At 43.9% G+C, this 23,223-nt stretch overlaps 1 protein-coding gene across 1 annotated transcript in view; it reads right to left on the bottom strand.

The window, feature by feature from the left end:
• The window catches only part of PHAF1 (phagophore assembly factor 1), a 28,255-nt gene that overhangs the window by 1,966 nt on the left and 3,066 nt on the right, over positions 1-23,223 (bottom strand). Inside the window, exons 3-16 of the mRNA XM_024556220.4 lie at positions 19,953-20,035; positions 16,111-16,194; positions 12,121-12,164; positions 10,679-10,758; positions 10,294-10,388; positions 9,537-9,634; positions 9,342-9,454; positions 4,060-4,193; positions 3,610-3,693; positions 2,035-2,117; positions 1,648-1,691; positions 1,104-1,147; positions 895-953; positions 262-334 (exon numbers count right to left, since the gene is read on the bottom strand). Coding sequence (XP_024411988.1) covers positions 262-334; positions 895-953; positions 1,104-1,147; positions 1,648-1,691; positions 2,035-2,117; positions 3,610-3,693; positions 4,060-4,193; positions 9,342-9,454; positions 9,537-9,634; positions 10,294-10,388; positions 10,679-10,758; positions 12,121-12,164; positions 16,111-16,194; positions 19,953-20,035 — 1,118 coding nt within the window. The remainder of the gene's footprint in view (positions 1-261; positions 335-894; positions 954-1,103; positions 1,148-1,647; positions 1,692-2,034; positions 2,118-3,609; positions 3,694-4,059; positions 4,194-9,341; positions 9,455-9,536; positions 9,635-10,293; positions 10,389-10,678; positions 10,759-12,120; positions 12,165-16,110; positions 16,195-19,952; positions 20,036-23,223) is intronic.

The following is a 23,223-nucleotide window of genomic DNA, read 5'->3' as shown; positions in this document are numbered from 1 at the left end:
GTTCCCTTCCTTGCTCTGTTTTTAGATATAAACGTGGGATCCCCATTACCTCTCATCTTAATGAATACAGACTACTGCTTTAGTCTGTATTTTCCCCAATATAATTCTGAACCTTCACTGTTAAATTGGGTACGCTAGGTTCTCAGCAGACAAGTTATTGGAGGATTACCCTGCCCAGTAGGGCCATTAGGTCATCCCTGATCTCTCTCAATGACTTGTCTGTCCCTGCCATGAACAGCAGCCCCAGCCCCCAGGGCTTACCTCAAAGATCATCCGCTGAAGACCAAAGCAGAATGTGGAGCCAAATGGGTTGGTGTTGTTTGGGGAGGAGGACCTGAGGTCAGGGAAGCCAGAATTAGAGGGGCAGAGAAGAGGTCAAGGCCAAGCCAGGACACCAAGCCCTTTGGGAGGCGGGCTATTGGGAAGTGATACTTAAGTTCTACACAGGCCCTTGAGGTCCTAGAGACAGCAACAGACCTCACTCCGCTCTGAATCCTACACAGCCCAACAGGGCACAGAAAGTTACTATGGAATTGGACTGGGGTTGTGACAAATCAGGAGGGAGAGAGCTGCAGACAGCATGGCAACCAAGTATTGGGTACTGGGCTGTGAGCAGGTAGCAGCTTTGATGGGAAAAAAAAGAACCCAGGATAGTCAGCCTCCCTTCTGAGTAACTAGAGGTGAAAAGGCCCTCAGACCTGGAGTTAGGTGGGAAGCTATCCCCAGTAGGCAATCTCTCTAGTACAGGTAAACACGCAGAGTAACAGGCCTAGGACTAATGCACAGGGTGGGGGCAGAAAGTATGTGTGTGTCTATATTTCTAAGCAATATCCACTGCTAAGCTTCCCTGGGCCTTCTGATGGGGTGGTCTGAGCCAGCAACCCCCACACTCACCTATGCAGGACAACAGGCTTTTCCACAGGGTGACCCAGGAGCTCCTGGATGTTGTCCCACTGCAAGAGGGATGGAGGTGGCAGGGGGTTAGCAGGGCCTGACCATACCTGTAACCAATGGCTGGTCCAGAGGACATGGGCCCCGGACTGCTGACAGGCTCATGCCCACCTTATTTTCAGGCTATATCAGGTAGGAAAATAGGAGCTCACCTTGCTATAGGTTGTGCATGTTTCTGTCTGACCATCTGCATTTTCTGAAAAGAAAACAAAGTGGTTGGTGTCTGGCCCAGCACTATGAAGAATCCAGATCTGGCCACCCTTTGTACTGGGGTTGGCGGATGGAGGGAGGATAGACAGACTGTTTTAGAGTTCCTAAAATGGATGAGAGTGGAGCATTGAAGGGAGGTCAGTCAGGTGTGAACTACAACCACCAGCAGTAGACAAGTCACAAGGCTGGGCTGGGAGCACCTGGATGATCATCTGTACCTATGAAACTCTCCCTTTAAGAGACAAGCAATCTAAGGTCAGAGGAAAAGACCTGGAAGGCCTCAACGAGACTACAGACGAACATACATGCAGCCTCCTAGAACAAGGAGCTCAGCCCAGAGCAGCTGAGACTAGGTGCAGAAGCAAGTGGGCAAGACGCCACAAACCCACCCACTACCATCCTCTCTACTTGGATCACTTGTCCCTTTTCATCATCAGTGACTGACCCCAAAAACCTTTTCTTACCCCGAGGACACTCACTACTCACCTTTCTTTATGGCTAGTGGGATCTTGAACTCACAACGATGATAACTAAGAAAGAGAAGGCAGGTTTAGTAAAGGCTGGGCCCCCCAGGGAAGCCTAACCACCCCCACATCTCAACCTTGCACCCAGGAGAAACAGAATCAAGCACACCTGTCCACCAAGCTCTCTGAATCTAGTTCCATAATTGGAAAATGAGTAAAGATGGAGAGATGAAAGGTATTAGACATTATACCAGGAACAGAGTAAACACTTAGTAAATGTTCACTTTCCATGAAACAGCAAGGATTCAGGTGTAGACAAATTAGTGAACTCTAAAGCCATAAGCTCTCTTCCCTGGGGATTTTTAGTCCAAAGCTCATTTCTCAGAGGGGCTGGTACAAGTATACTCACATGTTAAAATTATAATGCCCAGGGTAATTGGTGTGAAGGACAAACTTCTTCACTTTGTGAGTATTTGCATCAAAGAGGATGTCCTAGGAGAGAAAACAAGAATGCCCAAGTAGGGAAAGTTACTGAGGCAGGACAGGGGTCTTTTCAAGGGCATGTCACTCAGAGACACCCATTCCACAACGGGGATGCCTGCAGGCAAAAGCTTTCTCCCAAGCAACAATCAAGGGGACAAGTGAGGTCAAGTAAACTGGACATTTCCAGTGAGGCGGGGCACCCAACTGACTACAGGCCTTCCCATTCCAAACCTTGTGCCAGCAGTCAAGGCACCTGGTTATTCTGAATGCCATGACCTGTCAGACCCTCTGGCTTCCACTCCATGGGAGTCAGTAACCCCTGGAACCAAAGTTCCAGCCTCCTGCCAGGATTCACACCTAGATTTGATGCTGCCTATTGAACACTTCCTCCTGTCCCTCACACCCTTCCCAGCTGCTCAGGCCTGTGACCCCCAAGATTACTCCTAACCCCACCCTCCATCAATCGCTACACTAAGTCCTATTAGGGCCAATCCATTCGCTCCATCTTCCCTGCCACCTATTATCACTGGCTCTAGAACTCAAAACAAGGTTCACCTTATAACAGTATCATTCCCTCCTGGCGACATCCTACCCCCAAGAGTTTATGATCCCACCACTATTTCCCCACTACTCCTGTTTGATTTCTCCCAAATATGCGGACCCAGTCTCCCTTCTTCCTCTCTGGAATCTACCCTTTTTTTGCTGCCTCAGGGACTCAGGCCCTAGAAAGCTCAGAGACCTGGAAAGATCCAGGTCCAGGTTAGCCCTGCTCTCTGAGATGTATCCTGCCGGTGCAGAGATTCCACAATCTCTTCTGACACACAAAATCCATCTACCAGGTGGACTGTCAGCACTGATGGAGGCATCAGCTCCATTCAGCACCTTAAGTCCAGAGCACAGGGCTACAATGTCATCTCTGGAGTGATCCCCTAAATGCATAAGCACACTCTCACTATTTTTGAGCCTTAAAAAAAAAAAGATTTTATTTATTTTTAGAGAAAGAAGAAGGGAGGGAGAAAGAGTGAAACAGCAATGTGTGGTTGCCTCTTGTACACTCTCTATTGGGGACCTGGCCCACAACCCAGCATGTGCCATGTGCCCTAACTGGGAATCAAACCAGTGACCCTATGGTTCACAGGCCAGCGTTCAATCCGCTGAGCCACACCAGCCAGGGAGTTTTTAAGCCTTTTTAATCTCTCAGTTTTGTGACTCCAGAAGAGGGTCCTATGCTCTACAAAAGGGCAGTTCCCAAAACACCTTAACCCAGAAGATTCCCACAGCCTCTACCTGTAGGGCATGTTTCTGTCTGAAAAGACATACCATGGAACCTGGTGTCTCAGCAATCCTGATGGCAGGAAAGGTCTGCCCTAAGCCAGCTGGGGCTAGGTTCCCTGTTGCCAGGCACAGTTACAGCTGCATATGTACACATAGGTGTGTCCAGGTGCACTGCCCACCCCCCCACCATAGAAATTAAATGCTGCTCTAAGGAATCATAACTTACCACTCCGAGAGTGAAATAGTTAAAAAAGTAGTCATTGCACTTGGAAGGAACTTGCTTATGAGGAGAAGGAGAATGAATTTTCATCTGTTGGGGAAAAAATAGTGAGTTAAAATCCAACCCCTTAACACAGCTCTTGGATTAAATGAAAGTGTACAAATTGTACTTTCTCTATGACATTAAGCTGTCGGGTAGGCAAGACTGTGGGGGTCCCAGATGTTGGTGCCAACCAACCCAGCCAGCTGTGGTTGACTACAGACTGGTCTCCAAGGAAAGGCAGGACAATCTGACCAACAAAGGTCAGAAACGAGCTTTAAATTTACTTCTCCATCTGCCTCGACAGAATTGGTTCTATGAGAAAATAGCTAACAGTTTGCATTTATTCAATATTAAGTCAATGATTTTAAAAATTTAAGAGACTTCCTATTCACTTTATAAACACATTTCCCTCACCTTGTCTTCTGACTTATAGAAGATCTTGTGTGGAGAACCAAGTATGCTAAGAACATCTTGACAAGAATCGCCAAAATACACTGAACGTTCAAATACCCGCATCTTGGCATCTGCTAACAGGCCGGGTCCACAACCTGCAGAAAACAAGGGAGAGGTAGTCAGCTTCCTGGTCAGAGCCCTGAGACCCTGCATCCCAGGGCCCTGGGGAACCCGGAGAGGACATTGGCTGCACACTGCATGAGGGGCAAGACTGCACACAAGCAGAAAATACCAGGTCACCAGGGCTTGAGATGCTAGATCACTATCTCCTCAAAATAATGCCAGATTCACTCAATTCCACAAAAATGACACAAAGTTCTGGAAACATCACTCACTCACCCAATATTTACTATTGATTGTCATGAGCTAGGACACTTCACTAGATGTCAAGGAAACAATGGTGAGCAAAACAGGTGCAGTCTCTGCCCACATGGGAGTTTATGGCATGATGAAGATCTCCCTCAAATCATCACACAACTGAGGTACAATAAACAGCAGCAGAGGTGCTACAGAAGTATACAATAACATACTATTATTTCCTGCCACTTTGCAGGTCCTGATCAGATAAAGGGTACTTGACGTTAGGAGGTACTTCGCAACAGTAACACCCAACGAGCCAGGACCTAAATATCACTCTATCAAAGAGCCAAGAGTGAAACACCCATTAACTCACTCCTTAATGCCACAAACATCTCACAGATACACTAATACTTCAAGAGACAAGCCAAAAAAGTGGGAAAATGAAAAAAATCTTCTGATTTGTCAAAAGTTTCTTCTCTGGGAGAAATGTTTAAGCCCGGACTTTGTCTAATACACATTTCAGAAATGGTTCCAATTAAACACACACACAGAGGTAATTGTGAAATAGCAATACACACACCAATAGTAAAATTTCCCCCATTCGGTGGCTGGAAAGACAAAGTGTTTTACACCCTCCACCCCCTCAAAAAAGGGGGGAATAGCCAAGAAAGCAAGGAGGACTGCAGTTCCTGGTACTGTCATAACCACCCACATCACCTTGCTTTTGCAAAGGGCTTTAGAGTTGACAAAGCTCTTTCATGGATAATAACCCATTTGTTAAATACAGAAAATTTCAGGGATCCAGAATATAAAATAACTAGGTGCAGAGTTCTCCAATTAACCCGAGTCTTTATTCATGGCACATATACACTGGATGGCAAATAAAGCTATGTTTAAATTAACTAGATCCTGAGCAAAGCACAGTCTATAGTAACCTCTGTTCACAAATCTTCTATCTTAGGCAAATCTGGAACCCACCAAAAGTACTGTCAAGCTGCCCTGCATGTCCAAAGTCTCCAGGTGCAAAATACTTGTGATGTTGGATGGAGTTATTGGGAAGGCACCCTTCACAGGTGAGCTTCCTCTCTTTTCTGCCTGAAGCCTAGCCAGGTAAAATTACCTTTAGTTTTAGGAGATTATTTTAGTTTCTGATTCCTTGGAGTGAGTCTTCCCATAAATTATTGCAGGGACCAAAACAGTTAAACTGACTTTCCCTGGTAAAAGCATCACTGTAGGCACTGATTAGGTAGTTCAGCCAGAGCATTGTCCTAGATATGACAAGGTTGCAGGTTTGATCCCAGGTCAGGGAACATGCAAGAATCAACCCATGAATGCATAAATAAGTACAACAACAAAGTGATGTTTCTCTCTCTAAAGAAAGAAAAATCACTGTAGCCATAAGGACAGAATTGGGAGAAATGGGTCAGTTGAGACATGCTACTCTTCCGCTTGCCAAAAAAACCCAAAACCAAAACAAAACCCTCTCAATGAGTACCGGATTGGACTTAATGAAATATTTTCCTCACTGACACGGTAAGCAGTGAGATGTAACTGCTAAGAGTGTACTATAAAGGGTGGCAGTCAGAATTAGCTGAGACAACACTCCCCTCCCCAACTCCCAACAGGCTCCTCCTGCTGTCACCTGGAATAACTGTGCCACCCTTGACTATCCTGCTGTTTCAAGCAGCAGTCCTCTGGAAAAGACAGGCCCTAAGTATTTTGACTATGTTGCCACTTCTCAATTCTCTCAAAAACTACCGCAACATTCCTTTAAGTAGCTGGTGTTGTGCTTTAGCTTAAAAAAGTCTCATTTTAAGAAATTTCTAACCTGGAGGTTGTGAACTATTTAATTGTTCAGGGCAGTAAGTTTAGTTTATATACCAGATTCTTTTTTTTTTTTTTTTAAGATTTTATTTATTTATTATTTTAGAGAGAGGGGAAGGGAAAGAGAAAGAGAGGGAAATATCAGAGCGTGAGAGACACATAGATCGGCCACCTCTTGCATGTCCCCAGCCAGGTATCTGGCCTGCAACCCACGCATGTGCCCTGACTTGGACTCAAACTGGCGACCCTTCAGCCCGCAGGCCTGCACTCAATCCACTGAGCCACACCAGCCAGCATTATATACCAGATTTTTTTTTAATAAACACTTTTTTCTTATTTATTTATTTATTTATTGGGGGGGGGGGGAGAGGGAGAGAAACATCAATGTGTGGTTGCCTGTCACGTGGCCCGCACTAGGGACCTGGCCTGCAACCCTGGCATGTGCCCCAACTGGGAATCGAACCAGTGACACTTTCATTTGCAGCCCGTATTCAATCCACTGAGCTACACCAGCCAGGGCTATATGCCAGATTCTTAACAGTTGAGAATCAATGCCCAGAGACTGATGCCAAGATCCCAACTTATGTACAAACACTGGCTGGACTATGAGTTCCATGAAGGTATAGCCTCTATGTCGGCTCCCAGGCTGTGTTTACAGCAGCAAGTTCTACACTGGAAATCCCTGTCCTACGAAGCCCAATCCAAGGTCCAAAGTACTTCAGACTGTCCAGGCATAAGAAACCACAAGATGAGAAAGGGATCCTGGAGAGACCAGCTACTAAAGGCAGCAATGCTTTTGACTTCCAGCCAAAATGGAGGCGTAGGTAGACACACTGTCTCCTCACACAACCAAAAGAAGGACAACAATTTAAAAACAAAAGACAAGCAGAACTGACAGAAAATCAAACTGTATGGAAGTCTGACAACCAAGGAGTTAAGAAGAAACATTCATCCAGACCGGTACGAGGGGCAGAGACAGGCAGTCAGGTGGAGAGGACTAGTGGCAAAGCCGCCGCTGGGTCCACCAGTGAGGCAGCAGCTGGTGGAGTAGGCAGTCCCTCATTCGTGTGCAGATAAATCGGGAAGAACAACTGGGGAGCGAGACAGACGACGCAACCCAGCACAGAGAAATAAAGCTTCAAACCACTGGTTGAAAACACCTGTGGAGGTTGAGGAGCTAGTGGGAAAAACTCCCAGCCTCACAGGAGAGTTCGTTGGAGAGACCCACAGGGTCCTAGAACGCACACAAGCCCACCCACCTTGGAATCAGCACCAGAAGGGTCCACTTTGCTTATGGTAGTGACTGAAATCCAGCAGAGAGCAGAGCAAGTGCCATTGTTCCCTCTTGGACTCCTCCCCCACATATAGAGTCACACCAGCAGCAACTAGCATTACCAGGCCCTGGGGAATACCTAAGGCTCTGCCCCTTACTATGTAAGAGGAGCACCAAGACAAAAAAAAAAAAAAAAAAAAGGTCCAAATGAAAGAAAAGATCAAAGCTCCAGAAAAAAATACAACTAAGCAATGAAGAGATAGCTAACCTATCAGATGCACAGTTCAAAACACTGGTAATCAGGATGCTCACAGAATTGGTTGAATTTGGTTGCAAATTAGATGAAAAAATTAAGGCTATGCTAAGTGAAATAAAGGAAAATGTACAGGGAACCAATAGTGATGGGAAGGATACTAGAACTCAAATCAATAGTGTGGACCAGAAGGAAGAAAGAAGCATTCAACCAGAAAAGAATGAAGAAACAAGAATTCAAAAAAATGAGGAGAGCCTTAGGAACCTCCAGGACAACTTTAAACATTCCAACACCCAAATCATAGAGGTACCAGAAGGAGGAGAGGGAGAGCAAAACATTGAAAACTTACTTGAACAAATAATGAAGGAAAACTCCCCCAATCTGGCAAAGGAAATAGACTTCCAGAAAGTCCAGCAAGCCCGGACAGTCCCAAAGAAGTTGGACCCAAGGAGGAACACACCAAGGCACATCATAATACACTACCCAAGATTAAACAGGAGAGAATCTTAGAAGCAGCAAGAGAAAAGGACACAGTTACCTACAAAGGAGTTCCCATAAGACTGTCAGCTGATTTCTCCCAAGAGACCTTACAGGCAAGAAGGGGCTGGAAAGAAGTATTCCAGGGCATGAAAGGCAAGGACCTATATCCAAGATTGCTCTATCCAGCAAAGTTTTCATTTAGAATAGAAGGGCAGAAAAATTGCTTCTCAGACAAGGTCAAGTTAAAGGAGTTCATCATCACCAAGCCCTTATTATCTGAAATGTTAAAGGGGTTTATCTAAGAAAAAGAAGATAAAAAATATGAACAGTGAAACGACAGCAAACTCACAGTTATTAACAACTACACCTAAAACAAAAACAAGAGCAAACTAAGCAAACAACTAGAACAGGAACAGAACCACAGAAATGGAGATCACATGGAGGGTTACCAACAGGGGAGTGGGAGGGGGAGAGAGGGGGAAAAGGTACAGAGAATAAGTAGCACAAATGATAGGTAGAAAACAAACAGGGGGAGGTTAATAATAGTGTAGGAAATACAGAAGCCAAAGAACTTACATGTACAACCCATGGACATGAACTATAGGGGGGGAATGTGGGAGGGAGGGGGTGTACAGGACGGAGTGGAGTGAAGGGGGGGAAATGGGACAACTGTAATAGCATAATCAATAAAATATATATATATTTTTAAAAAGGCAGCAATGCTTTTTATTTGTTCAAGGACAGCAAAATCTCAGCAGGGTGTGGCCAAACCACAATTAACAAGCCCTTCCTGCCAGCCTACTCTAAGAACTGGCCTTAAAGGGTGGAGAACAGACAACAACATACATCTCCAGGAAATAGCTTGGGAGCCAAGGCAAAGTTACACAAGCTGACAGAAAGCTTATATACATGCTGAGGGAAATAGTACTCTTGTTGTTTATTAAAATATGCTAATGATAGGACATTTTGTCCCTTCACAAATTTAAATGAAAGTGTTAATCATAAACATCTGCATCATTTGTCTTCTACCAACTATCCCTAAGCACACGGGATTTTAGACTGTCTCGATATGGACATAAGAGGGAATCCACCACCCCAAAGCCAGTAACTGACCTGCAGCAAGTAAGCGAAGTCGTAAACCTGAGGGTCCTGTTCCATCTCGAAGAACATCTACACTCTCAGCATACACATTGCCCAGGAAACAGCTCAGGGGCATCACGGGAGCCCTGGGGGCAGGCACAGAATGAGCACAGGCTTTGCCTTACCTCCCAGGCCTTAGCATGAAGCTTGTGGCTCCCCAACACATACTTAGTATCCTGTAGGCTGTTTCCACTGTAGATGTACATTCGTTTCACAGTTGCTCCATGGGGTATCTGGAGAGAAGCTAGACCATGGGCAAAATTGGGCTGCAAAGCAGAACAAAAGTTGTATTAAGGGCACACTGCAGGCCATGTGACTCAGGCTCTGGCATCTCCCCAGCACTTCCAGTCTTCATGAACTGGCCAGGTCAAAGCACATAGTTAAAAGCTGGCTCTGGCTCAATAAACTCACCCCAACCAAGCAAGTTCATTTATAATTTTACTTTATTTTTTCTTTTCTTTCTTTCATCAGGGAGAAAATGCAAGAATGCCACTTTTAATAAAATGTAAGCCTTATGAAAAGCTATCATTTCACAACCCTAAGGATGTTATTGCCTAAGGATGAATGAAACATTTTTCTAAAAACAATAGGTAACTAAAAATCCAGGATAAACTTTCAAACTTTAGGTCACTGAGAAAAGTGGCCTAGTCATTAGGAGTTTTAAAGCAAGGCGTGACTGGATTAATCTTTGAAAAGTGAGCTTAACCTCACTCTGCAGTTGGAAATGCCCGCTTCCTGGGAATGCCAGCTTGGGCTTTGTTCTTCCTGTCAACCCTACCCACTCTACCTTCTTGGCTCCCGAAGACCTCAGAGACAAGGAAACCAAAGAAAGGGTACCTATCTAGTATCCCTTAGGAGCACTGTCTGCTGACCCATATAATCTGGGCACTGGGCAACAAATAACCAGGGAAAGGGAAGGACTAACCTCGTACTTGGGAGCCTCAGTCCACGAGTCTAACTGAAAAGAGAAAGACAGTCCTCTGAAGTTGAGGTGGAAGAGCTGCTCAGCAGAATTGTACACTGTGAGAGTAGGGAGAAGAAAATGGCATGGCTGAATGGCATCAGAAGTTGTAACACAAACCAGCCTGGCAGGGAGTACTGACTGGCAACACCTTCCTTGTGTCTCATTTTTGAACTTACCTGCCAGGATGAAAACAAGGGGAAGGAGCTTTATTTCATACCCAAGTACCAACCCCCACATCCTATAGGAACCTGGCTTCAGGGGGTTGCAGCTGGGATGGTACCATGTGCCAGGTCTATCACTATGGGCTATCCCAGGTGACCAGAGGAATCAGATGGACTTGGCTTACCTCCAGGATGGGTTGCACCAAAAGACTGGTCAATCTGCTCAATGGTGGGAGCTATGGCCTGAGAGTTAAAATGTACTCCACTGAAAAACAAAGATACTTTTTAATACCAGGCTTCCCAGGATGGGCTCACAGATCATTGGAGATGGTGGCTGGTGGCTGGAAGAGTTATTCTTAAAACACAGGTGGGTGAGTCTACAATTTTATCAAGATAAAAGTTTAATTAAAGAACTTTTAAGTAAGAGACAATTAATGAGGTTAGAACAAGTCAATTCTCCTGAGGCTTATATACAATATTGGTCCTCTAGGGCCTTCCAAGACATTTGTGGTCTCCAGGTACCGTTCAGAAGGAGACATACCCAGTCTCAGCCCCGTGGCATTCGAACTTAGATAAACAGTGGCCTCAGGAATAGTGTTAATATTTTTCCCAGGGTGCCTACTAGTAGTTGGCTTGAAAAAGGAACTTCCTTAAAAGGGGATGAACATCTAAAAAGAAGGCTGTGGACGAGCAGAGCAACTTGTTTTCTTAACAGGCAGATGAAATGGGTGACTGGCTAGATAAATGGGGGAGGGATGGATCCCATGCAAAGGAAAAGCACCTGGAGGTGGGTTTGGGAGCAAAGAGGGGCATATGATTTCAGATGATAAACATGAAGATAAGGCATTTATGACTCTTAAGGAGAATGCTTCAGGGTTAAGAAAGAATCCTTTATGGAACACCTCTTTTTTAACCAGGCATGTGCTATGTGCTTTATTTACTACCAGTATCTCAGGCAATCTTCCTAACCCAGTTGCCACGTTACTGGTTTCATTTCTTTGATGAGAAAACAAGCTCAAAGAGGTTAAGTGATTTGCCTAAGGTTACAAAGGTTAATAAAATGATGAATGCATAACTCAAGCCTAGGGCAGCCAGACCTTGGGAACTCTGGACAGAGCACTCTAGATGCTAAAACAGTGCCTGCCGTCACGAGGGACAATTATTTGTGCACCATACAGGCATCATCCTAAAAAGCAGATTTTGGCCCCCAAATAGTGACCTTTTTGGCATTTTCTTTAGCAAAGGTTTCAGAGTCAGATCTGTCTGGACTGTCCCAATTCTGCTGCCAATAAAAGCATAAAGAGGTGCCAAAAGATGTTGTTTAGGGGAGGACAGCTGTGACTCAAGAGACAGTCACATCACCTCTGAGCTGAGGTCCTGCTTTGTTGTGAGGATTAAATAAGTTGACATATATGTAAAGTGCTTTACATACAGCATGTTCTTAATAAGGTTCGCTTTTCTTTTTCTAAAAACTGAGTAGGCTTGAAGGCTGCCTGAGGAAGTCATGGCACCAGGCTCCAATCCCAGGACTGCTATGGATGGCGTTCCTTTACTGATATGTAATGACTATAGATAAAGGCCACTTGTACCTAGCCTGTGACATAAATCAGCAAGGGAGAAAACTCACCAATATTTTAACTTTACTTTAGTCAAGTCATACACTTCAATCACCTGAAAAAAAATTATAAGGGTTGTTACTGCTCTGTAGTTGAAGAAGATTAATTAAGACATTTATAAAATGAAGAAAAAAAATCTACCACTAGCTGAAATTCTTATGAAGCACTGCACATTACCTTTAGTTCTTTAAATCTGAAAAAAAAACCCATACCACACACACAGCATAACCTCTTCATCCCCCTGCTTCCAGTGGATTGTTCAATAGATGTCCGTGGATGCTCTGGGTCAAAGTTCTTGACCCTAATCCACTGTTGGGTCATAGAGAAAACTGCATATACCATCCCTACAGGACAGTGAAACCCTTCACAAAAACAAATGCATGCAGTTTGGTAAAGCTGTAACCTTGGACACCAAGCACCCTTCCTTACTTTGGATTCAATACTTTGCTGCGTTATAAAGACCTAAATTAAGTCAATTTCAAAAATAGCTTCAAAATACTGTGGTTTACAAAGCAAAAGGGTGGAGGGAGAGGTCTAGCCTGCTAGAAAACAAGTCATAATATATTATCTTAGAACAACTGTGACAATATTCAGATATATCCTTAATGAAGGGCATCTGGGTTAAACCTGGAGAACCTCAGGGCCCTGGTGAAGTTTCAATGGGTTTGGCCTCAAATGAAATACCCATAACTCAGGGCAGAGGCAAAGGTAAAGTTACTGAATACTCAACCACTAATGGTACCAAGTGATAAGCACTATAAAGTCCTCTAAGCCAATGGTGTTAAGGGCTTGGCAGCTAGCAGGATGGCTGGCTGGGGCCTGGCGTACCATCCACCATCCTCCAGCTGCGAGGTCTTGGGCCTCATTTTAGAGGCCAAGCAGGGTTGGTTCAATGTCTGTTTGCCATGAAAATCTGGGTCTGACCCTGGAAGGAGCAGTGAGGAATTGGGTATAGGAACATCTGGTTTTGTAACAGAATTCACTCATGGTGAGACCTTGTCTCTAACTTCATCTACAGAGCATAACACTGAATCTACAAGTTGGGCAGACATCTGTTAACTACAATGTAGCTATTCTGATCCTACCTGCTACTAAAATCACTCCCTCTGCTGGGCCATCACAGCACTTGAATCAACCTTTTCCTGAGCTGCTTGTGTATGCTGTCCACTGGTCCCACTGAGTTAAGGCCCCTGAGGTCTGGCTTATGAGTTTACAAAGGGGACGTACTCAACATGTCAGGAGAGTTGGTCTGCTATGAAGCTAGCTGAGGGCAACATGAGCTCGAAAGCAAGAGATGCCAAGACAGTCATGCAAGAAAGGGCAGGGAAATAGCTGTGATTCATAAGACACCTGGCGTCCCCTTCAGAAAGCCTGAGCATGGCAGTCTATCATGCCAAACTGATATGCCATCTCACTGAGGCCAGGACCCCATGTTAGAAGAGGACCTCAGCCTTCAGCCAGAACCCTACTCATATAGCAGAGGCAGGCACTCTGCCTCTCTGATTACTACCACTACAGCTGGACAACAGCACCTTCAAGGGCTTCCCACCACTCACCCAGTGACATGTTCCTCCAATGTCACTGTTGCCCAACCTGCTGCAGCTCAGACCAACACTTCTAGGTGCTTTAGCTCTCTGCCCAGTGTATCAGAGCTAATGACAGGGTGGCACTTGTGGTGAGGGACCCAGAGTGCTCCCTATCTGGGAGTCCTTTGTGTCACCAGGAGAATCTACGAGTAGATTTTAGTCCATGGAGCTTGCTGGTCCCAAGAACAAGAGGCTGGGGAAGTCTAGAGTCCATAATTTTCTACTCTCTGGGCTTAAAAAGGCCTTGATTTTGCCAGAGAGGAGGAGACATGGTAGCAGCCAAGAGAGGAAAGGAAAAGACAGGTGGCTGTAAAGATGACTTGGGAAGCCTCATTCCACAGAGCTCACTCACAGGCAGTGAGTGAGGGGATGGGAAAAGTGCAGGAGACAGCATGGGGGAGATGTAGATTCTGAAGCCCCTGAATGGAGGGGCAGGCAGATGGGTCAGATCAGACCTGGTGTGAAGCAAGGGACTGATGGATCACTTCCTCAGTTTCCAGAGGCTCAGGCAGGACCCTAGCCCCTCCTTCTTCACTAAGGTTCACACAGAGGTAGAGACTTTTTTTAAAAAAGATTTTATTTATTTATTTTTAGAGAGAGGGGTAGGAAGGGAGCAAGAGAGGGAAAGAAACATCATTGGTTGCCTCCCTGACTGGGAATTAAACCCAAGACTTTTCAGTTTCTAGGATGATGCCCAACCCACCCAGCCACATCAGTCAGGGAGAGGAAGTAGAGACTTTTTGACCTCCTTTCCCATTCTGACGTACTTCCCATTCCTCACATTGGTGCATAATGTACACACACTATTTTCTTCAGCTTTTATCACATTTATTTCCCACAACCAACAACAGTGGCAACTTAAGCCATTCTAGTTCTCAGTGGCTAGTCACCATACACTGGTAATATACAGTTAAAAGCTTGATCAGCCCTGGCTAGTGTGGCTCCATGGACTGAATGCTGGCCTGTGAACCAAAGGGTTGCAGGCCAGGTCCCTAGTTGGGGGCATGTGAGAGGCAACCACATGTTTATGTATCTCTCCCTCTTTCTCCCTCCCTTCCCTACTCTCTAAAGATAAAAATAAATAAAATCTTTTTAAAAAAAGCAAAAAAAAGTGCATGATCAGGCAGACCACTTATCCTCTCTCCCTCAACTGTCTCACTAGTACACAGCACCATTCACAGGCTTTTTAGGATTAAATTAGGAAATGCACGGGAAGCTCTCAGCCGCGTACCAGGTGCTTACTAGGTAAGGACTCTGTCCTCACCATGCTGTGATTCTACGATGGGCTGCCAAAAAGCCACCCCCTTTTGTTGTCCACTTAGGTTAGTACTAATGAAAAGCCCTGCTATAAACATCTGGCAATATTAACTTCCCCATAACCTTTTACGGTTATGTTTCCTAAAGTGGATTTACCAAGTCAATGGCAAATGACTCTTTCTAAAGGTGTTTCAAGATTAATTTCCCCCGATTTGTGATGAAGCCAGATTGAAGGCCATCCTCTACTTTTTCCTAGTGGGAAACTTTGGATCAGTGAGGAAATTTCACACCAAACCCTGCTTTTGAAAACCATCATAAATGAGGAATTCTTGTTTCATATACAGATTCTTTTCCCTTGTTCTATCTTGTCTCCTCAGCCGCCCGCCTGTGATGGCATGTTGAGAACAAGGAAGTATCCAAGTCTTTTGGAAAGGTAACTCCATAACCTAACAGGAATGACGGCTCTGGCATGCCACTGCCCAGAGCCACATTCAACCTTGTGACTCTGAGGCATGAGTCTCGTCACATGACTAACCTGTGAAACCCAGGCATTTGTTAATAGTTTATTATAAACATCCTGGACTGAAGCTGGTGTTAGCAAATCGCACTTCAACGCCAATTAAGACAACCCTACAGAACAGCAAGTTGTTTGTTTACATTTCCTCAAAGGAGTTAAAGAATCAACTCATTGCTGGTGGTATTAAGCCACAGGATTTTAGGAAGAACAGCTCCAATGTTCACCTTCTAAGTCACACTGTTTGACCCAAGAATGAAGTAAAACAAGACACAAAAACCTAACTAAAATCTTTTGGCCCTTTTCTGCAGTTAGGACCCATTTTTAAAGACTCAGGATAATCTATGCTACATATTGCCTCCTCTTATTTTCAATTCAATATAAAAGCCCCCTCCCCATAATATGTTCCCCAGATTCTCAATATTCTTTCCCCTTCACCTCTGGAGCCTGGGACACTAAGAGTCCTTCCCAGAATCTTTCCAACTACCAGACCTAGTTTCTCTTTTTTTTGAAGAAACAGGCATGGCTTCAGTCCTTGACTTCTTGGTGGTCTCTGAACCACAAATATCTACTCCCACTTAGGAATTTCAAAAAATATCTCACAATAGCACATATAAATCAGCCTGACATGCAACTTTAGTTACCTTAAGTCTCTGATTGAAAGCATCAAACAGTAGTTTGATCCCGTCCTGAGTCAGGTTAAGGATGAGGTCATGGCTTAGAGGAGACTACAAAAGAAACAAAACAAAACACTCTGAGCGTTTACTTACCAGCCCCAACTAAAAGCCTTACAATATAAAGGCAATACACAGGGAATATCTAAGTGCAGACAGTCACTCCCTCCCCCAACTAACAAGGTTTGGAAGCCAGAAACAAACTATTGCATAAATGCACAGTGTGCTCTATTTCCAGCCTACAGCTGCTACATTAAAATATTGGCCGAAAAGAACCTCTCTTGCCCAGGCTTTGAGTAATAGTATCTGGGGGAAAAGGGCCAAAATTATGTAAGTATATAGGCCACTTTCTCTTGAGGGTCCAGGGTCCACATCTGTAGCATGGGTTTACAGTTGTCAAGCCTCAGAGCAGTTGATGAGGAATGCAGGCCAGGTGAAAAAGCATCAAGAGGATCCCAACTCAGCAGATCATACTCAGTGCACATGGGCTGAACCTATGCCTGTTGACTCCCAGTCTGTATATCCACAGAGAACACATTTTATTCTTTGACCTTTTTAGGCCATATCCCAGGGTTATGTATGAGGTGACACTCTTACTTCTTTCCTTCCCTCCCCCAAAGATCCCATATCACATGTGCTTCTTTCTGAAGGGCTGAAGTCTAAGATAGAAGGACTCACATTTCTACATTTGCCCCTCTGAGTCCTAGGGGGAGGGGAGTAGCAGCAGAGTAGTGGGCAGAGTTGGCCTTGAGTCCAGGTGAGCTGGTGACCTTAAGTGACTCTCAATTTTCTGAGCTCTAGTTTCTTCGTGGGAATGCCATCATCTCTTCCCTCCAGGGTCGTTGTAAGGATAGGTAGTAGGTCAGAAAGCACCAGTCACAGCACACTGCACTCATTCCTCATGTTGGCTGCACCTGCCTGCTTCTGGTTCAATGCAATCAATTCAAGGACTCAACATCTGAAGACTCTTCATAGCTCTAACCAGGTTGCCCTTTCTTGAAACTGGCACACAGCTCTCAAAAGGACTTAGAGAAGTTTCTTCACAGAGCTTCTCAAAGTAGGGAGTGAATGACGAAGGTGTGGATGCCAGAGATAAAGACTGCACCACTGCCAGAGTGGGCCTCACTGGAAAAATTCTCTCCAAAGAACCTTCTGGAATTGGTTCAGACTATGTGTTCCCCTCTACCCTATTGATCTCCACAAGGTAACAGGCCATGGTGGCACCATCACGCCTGGCAAACACTAAAAGAATGTCATATGACTGTGTAAACCATTAGGTCTCAAGCAAGATAATGGGCTAATGAACCCTGACCTTATCCTCAACCCAGGAAATACAGTTCCATTTCTGAGAGGGCCGAGAGGGCCATTCCATAGGGGTAAGCAGGTTTTCACATCTTTCAAGATCTTTTCTTGGAGTAAGAATGCTGAAAGGATCTGGATTTTCTTACACTCCCAAGAACTGATACTTTTCTTCTTGGCACTTTTATAATGCATGACATAAAACTAAACAGTATTTAAAAGGAAGCAAAATCATCCTCACAATCAATGTTTTACTAGTACTTTATATCTCCAGAACCAAAATACAGACACACTATGTGGTGTTTAAGCAGGCCCTTCCAATAACCCAGCACTATGCTGTCCTCCACATGAAACAGTTCAGTTAGGTTGTGGGTTGCAAACTGTTAACATCTTCTCCCTCTAAGAAAGATGGAACCTACCCAATACGCACACTTAATTTCCAAGGTGTGATTTGCTGGAGACAAGATATTTCTGAAATGTTTCTCTGCACTTGATGGGAAGCAAGGAAACAAACAGGAAAGGAAGGGAAGAAGGGCAGAAGAGGAAAGAAGCACATGTAGGAAGCACCATATCAGAGTTCTGAGAGACCATCTCCTCTTAAACCTCATCAAAAGATGATAATAAGGAAACTACATCCATTTCACAGAAAGATAACAAGACTAATTAGTAAACCTATGCTTTCTAGCTGATTCCAGTTGCTTAGAAGATATTCGGGAAAATTAGTTTAATGCTGAAACTATTTGTACCCCAAACTGGAATGACAGACAACAAAGATAATGATAAAAAAAATAAAACACATTCTTAAAAATTGGTTAAGAATATTTAAAGCCTATTTTCAAATGTATCTAATCTTGGGGTGCCCAAATCTGATTTAACTCAGTCTGCAAGTTACCTACAAGCTCAAGAAGCAAGCCCATTTTCTTGACCTGCTTCCTGTTTTGATGGCTGCTACTTGTCATGAGTCATTCCATCATGGTCCAACACTGAAAGTCAGATTGGGTTACAAATGATCTGAGTGCAACAAAGAGGAAAAACTACCATCCTTCACTTTTGGGTCATTTTGGCTCTGTGGCTCAAGGAGCCCCTGTCTACTCCTACAGATCCCTTGTTTTGTGGTAGGTACAAGAATATCCAAGCACTTGCTTAAAGATGCAGAGGGGTACAGTACAAATATAATTTCTAGGTATAGATAACAGGCTCAACTCTGACACTAAGTGAAACTGGGAAGGGTCCCCTGGCTACTGTAGCTCAGTGGATTGAGCACTGGCCTGAGAACCAAAGGGTCACAGGTTCAATTCCCAGTCAGGGCACATGCCTGGGTTGCAGGCCAGGTTCCCAGTAGCGGTGGCACGAGAGGCAACCACACATTGATGCTTTTCTCCCTCTCTTTCTCCTTCCTTTCCCTTCCCTTTCCCCCCTCTCTAAAAATAAATAAAATCTTTTTTTTTAAAAAAAAGAAGAAACTGGGGAGATGCACAGAAATCTTACCCACTTCTAATCCTACATGTCAAAAATAATCTGTCATTTGCTTTAGGATCTGAAACTGACTGGAACAAATGTAACCAAAATCATTAAACTGGTTGGTACTTAAATGGTCTCAGAAAAGCAACTTGAGGACAGCCTGTAGCCAGTGTCAGCTCAAAACTATTCCCTAAGGTCTGTGACACACACAGTACCACAAAGGTCATCCCGCATGGCTGCATGTGGTCTGTGCCATAGAAGTACAGGTTTCAGAAAATTCAATGGAAAGGAGATTGTAATTTTAGAGAGATGGAAGAATCATATTTCTAAAGGCCTATGAAAAATAGTTTCTAACTTTATGTACTTAAAAAAATAAATATTATTTTAAAAATTCTGATGTTCAGGAAGGTCTTCTGGAAACTGAAAAGGTCTCTGCAGGTATATGCAATATTATACTGTAATGGTTAATTCCTGGCACAACTGACCAACATCTAATAGACACTGCTATATAAGTTAGACAAAAATAAAAAGAATAAAATGTGTCCATTAATTGGGAGCCAATATTTTCCAATTGCTCTGTATCAGGTCATCCTCACTAAAGCGGTAAGGTATACCCAGTTCAAGCATGGCATGCTCTCCTAGTTAGATCTGCACTACAACAATCCTGAACATAAACCAAAGGAATCAACAAAGCAGAGAAGAGCATTTTAAACTCAAAAATGGAAAGTAAGACCCAACAGTCCCTGAGGTGACCTCCCACTCAAAAGTCCTTGTCAAAGGGCCAGTATGTAAGTCAAACATTTAAAAAAACAAAAAACAAAAAACAAGTTCAGTTATTACTGCTCTTCAAAACCTGGCAGCACCAGATCATGACCAGAAGTTTCAGAATTTTTTTAAAAAGTGCTTGGTAACTAACAAGTGCTGAAAATTCTCCCATTCAAACACATTGATCCAACAATCCCTGCCCATCAGCCTCTCCCAGATCATCACCCTCTGGAAGTGACTCACTGATTTGGGATGCTATTTCAGTAAACAAATCAGCTACCACTCACCTGTTCACTGTAGAGAACCTGGACATTTTTGATGATGCGACAGTGCTTCTGAAGAATGGCTACCGCTTGAGCCAGAGGCATTCCTGAAATAAAGCAAGGGCATCCGTATGGGTTACCTGGGCTGTCCATTTACTGCCATCTACCACTGTGCTAGGCATCGGTCCTTGCAGTAAAGCCTGGGATGGGGATAGGGGGTTCAGTAAGGTCCTACAGACATAAGAGTAAATCAAAGTTCAATAAGCAGCAAGAGCCAGAACGTTAGCAGCAATCACTTTATAGCTAAATTGTGTAAAGGAAGGGAGTTAACACACATAAAAGGTTTCTGAAAATGGGGACTTTCATGCTGTTCCTAAGTAGGCAAAGAACTTTGAAATGGCAAAAAGTCAGCATGGACCAAAAAAACAGAATGAGAAGGCACTGACTGCATGACTCTAGAGACCAAGGTTCTGGTTCTCACTCTGCCACGGACTACCTATATCCTAGGATAGTTCCTTCCTCTCTTCTCCTGTGGCATCTATCTTCTCATCGCTCAAATGAGAGTCTGTAGAAACACATGACTTGTAAGGGCTCATTAAAAGAGTTAAAAATGACACATCTACCAGAATCAGCTTATTTTACCAAGGATTTTCACCAACTTATCTACTTATCCGTACTTATCTATTTACAAATATCTTCTAATCTTAACACTTGATTTTTGAACCCATGGCCAATTATAAATAGATTTATATATGGGACAATTATAAATAGATTTATATATGCCCCATTTAAAAAATCCAAATCTCGGACTTCTGGCCAAGATGGAGGCATAGGTAGACACACTGTGCCTCCTCGCGCAACCAAAAGAAGGATAACAACAATTTAAAAAACAAAAAACAACCAGAACTGACAGAAAATCAAACTGTATGGAAGTCCCACAACAAAGGAGATGAAGAAACATTCATCCAGACTGGTAGGAGGGGCGGAGATGGGCCCCCAGGCAGAGAGGGTTAGCAGCAAGGCTGCCGCTGTGGAGCCAGCAAGGTGGCGGATTGTGGAGCAGGGTGGGCAAAGCTGCAGCTGGCCACTGAGGCAGCAGCTGGTGGACCAGGTAACAGACTGCACAACCCAGAGTTCCAGCAAGGGGAAATAAAGCCTCAAACCATTTATTGAAAACACCTGTGGGGGTTGAGGCACCAGTGGGAGAAACTCCCAGCCTCACAGGACAGTTCTTTGCAGAGACCCACAGGGTCCTAGAACGTACACAAGCCCACCCACCCTGGAATCAGCACCAGAAAGGACCAATTTGATTGTGGGTAGTGGAGGGAGTGACTGAAAACCAGCAGAGTGGAGCAAGTGCCATTGCTCCCTCTCCGCCTCTCCCCCACATTACCGGCCCTGGTGAACACCTAAGGCTCTGCCTTTTTATGTAACAGGTGCACCAAGACAAAAAAAAAAAAGACCCAAATGAAAGAAAAGATCAAAGCTCCAGAAAAAATACAACTAAGCAATGAAGAGATAGCCAATCTATCAGATGCACAGTTCAAAACACTGGTAATCAGGATGCTCACAGAATTGGTTGAATTTGGTTGCAAATTAGATGAAAAAATTAAGGCTATGCTAAGTGAAATAAAGGAAAATGTACAGGGAACCAATAGTGATGGGAAGGAAACTAGAACTCAAATCAACAGTGTGGACCAGAAGGAAGAAAGAAACATCCAACCAGAAAAGAATGAAGAAACAAGAATTAAAAAAAAAAATAAGGAGAGCCTTAGGAACCTCCAAGACAACTTTAAACGTTCCAACACCCAAATCATAGGGGTACCAGAAGGAGGAGAGGGAGAGCAAAACATTGAAAACTTACTTGAACAAATAATGAAGGAAAACTCCCCCAATCTGGCAAAGGAAATAGACTTCCAGAAAGTCCAGCAAGCCCGGACAGTCCCAAAGAAGTTGGACCCAAGGAGGAACACACCAAGGCACATCATAATTACACTACCCAAGATTAAACAGGAGAGAATCTTAGAAGCAGCAAGAGAAAAGGACACAGTTACCTACAAAGGAGTTCCCATAAGACTGTCAGCTGATTTCTCCCAAGAGACCTTACAGGCAAGAAGGGGCTGGAAAGAAGTATTCCAGGGCATGAAAGGCAAGGACCTACATCCAAGATTACTCTATCTAGCAAAGTTTTCATTTAGAATGGAAGGGTAGATAAAGTGCTTCTCAGACAAGGTCAAGTTAAAGGAGTTCATCATCACCAAGCCCTTATTATCTGAAATGTTAAAGGGGTTTATCTAAGAAAAAGAAGATAAAAAATATGAACAGTGAAACGACAGCAAACTCACAGTTATTAACAACTACACCTAAAACAAAAACAAGAGCAAACTAAGCAAACAACTAGAACAGGAACAGAACCACAGAAATGGAGATCACATGGAGGGTTACCAACAGGGGAGTGGGAGGGGGAGAGAGGGGGAAAAGGTACAGAGAATAAGTAGCACAAATGATAGGTAGAAAACAAACAGGGGGAGGTTAATAATAGTGTAGGAAATACAGAAGCCAAAGAACTTACATGTACAACCCATGGACATGAACTATAGTAAGGGGAATGTGGGAGGGAGGGGTTGTACAGGATGGAGTGGAGTGAAGGGGGGGAAATGGGACAACTGTAATAGCATAATCAATAAAATGTTTTTTAAAAAATTATTAAAAAAAAAAAAAACCCAAACCTCAGCAATCTCTCAAAATTTCAAGGAACTTACAGAGAACACCAAGAAGTATGTTTTCAGAGTCCATTATATTTCAAACAAGAAGACACATACAAAGAAACAATGTAAAATAAAGTCCCAGGCCACTACTCTCTTCAGTCTAGCTTCTCTGTATTTTGACCTCTAACATCTATCCAGTCACTCAAGCCAGAAACCTCTAGCTAGATTCCTCCTCCTTCCTCCCTCTCCAAATCTAGTAATCTCCAAACTTTCTCCCTAAACCTATGCCTGTAACACGCTTGACTACAGATATGCTATTTTCCAGTGAGCCCAGAGACTCCCTGAGAGTGTCCCCAGTAGCCACTACAGAAGAGAATTGGGAATCAGAGGAAACCTTTTTTCTTCCATCAGTACATCATGCTCTAATTATAATACCCAATTGTTTACAGTTTCCTACCTACTATCTATCTTTCCTTCCCATTGTTTTGGTTTTTAACTAGATAAAAATAGTTTGGATGAGAAATCTGGCAGTATCCTTCTGATAGGGCCTTCCTGGTATTCACTAGTTCTAGGAATGGTACTGGTCC

Source organism: Desmodus rotundus, chromosome 12 (assembly GCF_022682495.2).
Source record: "Desmodus rotundus isolate HL8 chromosome 12, HLdesRot8A.1, whole genome shotgun sequence".
Classification (NCBI taxonomy): domain Eukaryota; kingdom Metazoa; phylum Chordata; class Mammalia; order Chiroptera; family Phyllostomidae; genus Desmodus; species Desmodus rotundus.
Note: the sequence above shows the minus strand (reverse complement) of the source record. Positions and strands in the feature narration are given on the sequence as shown.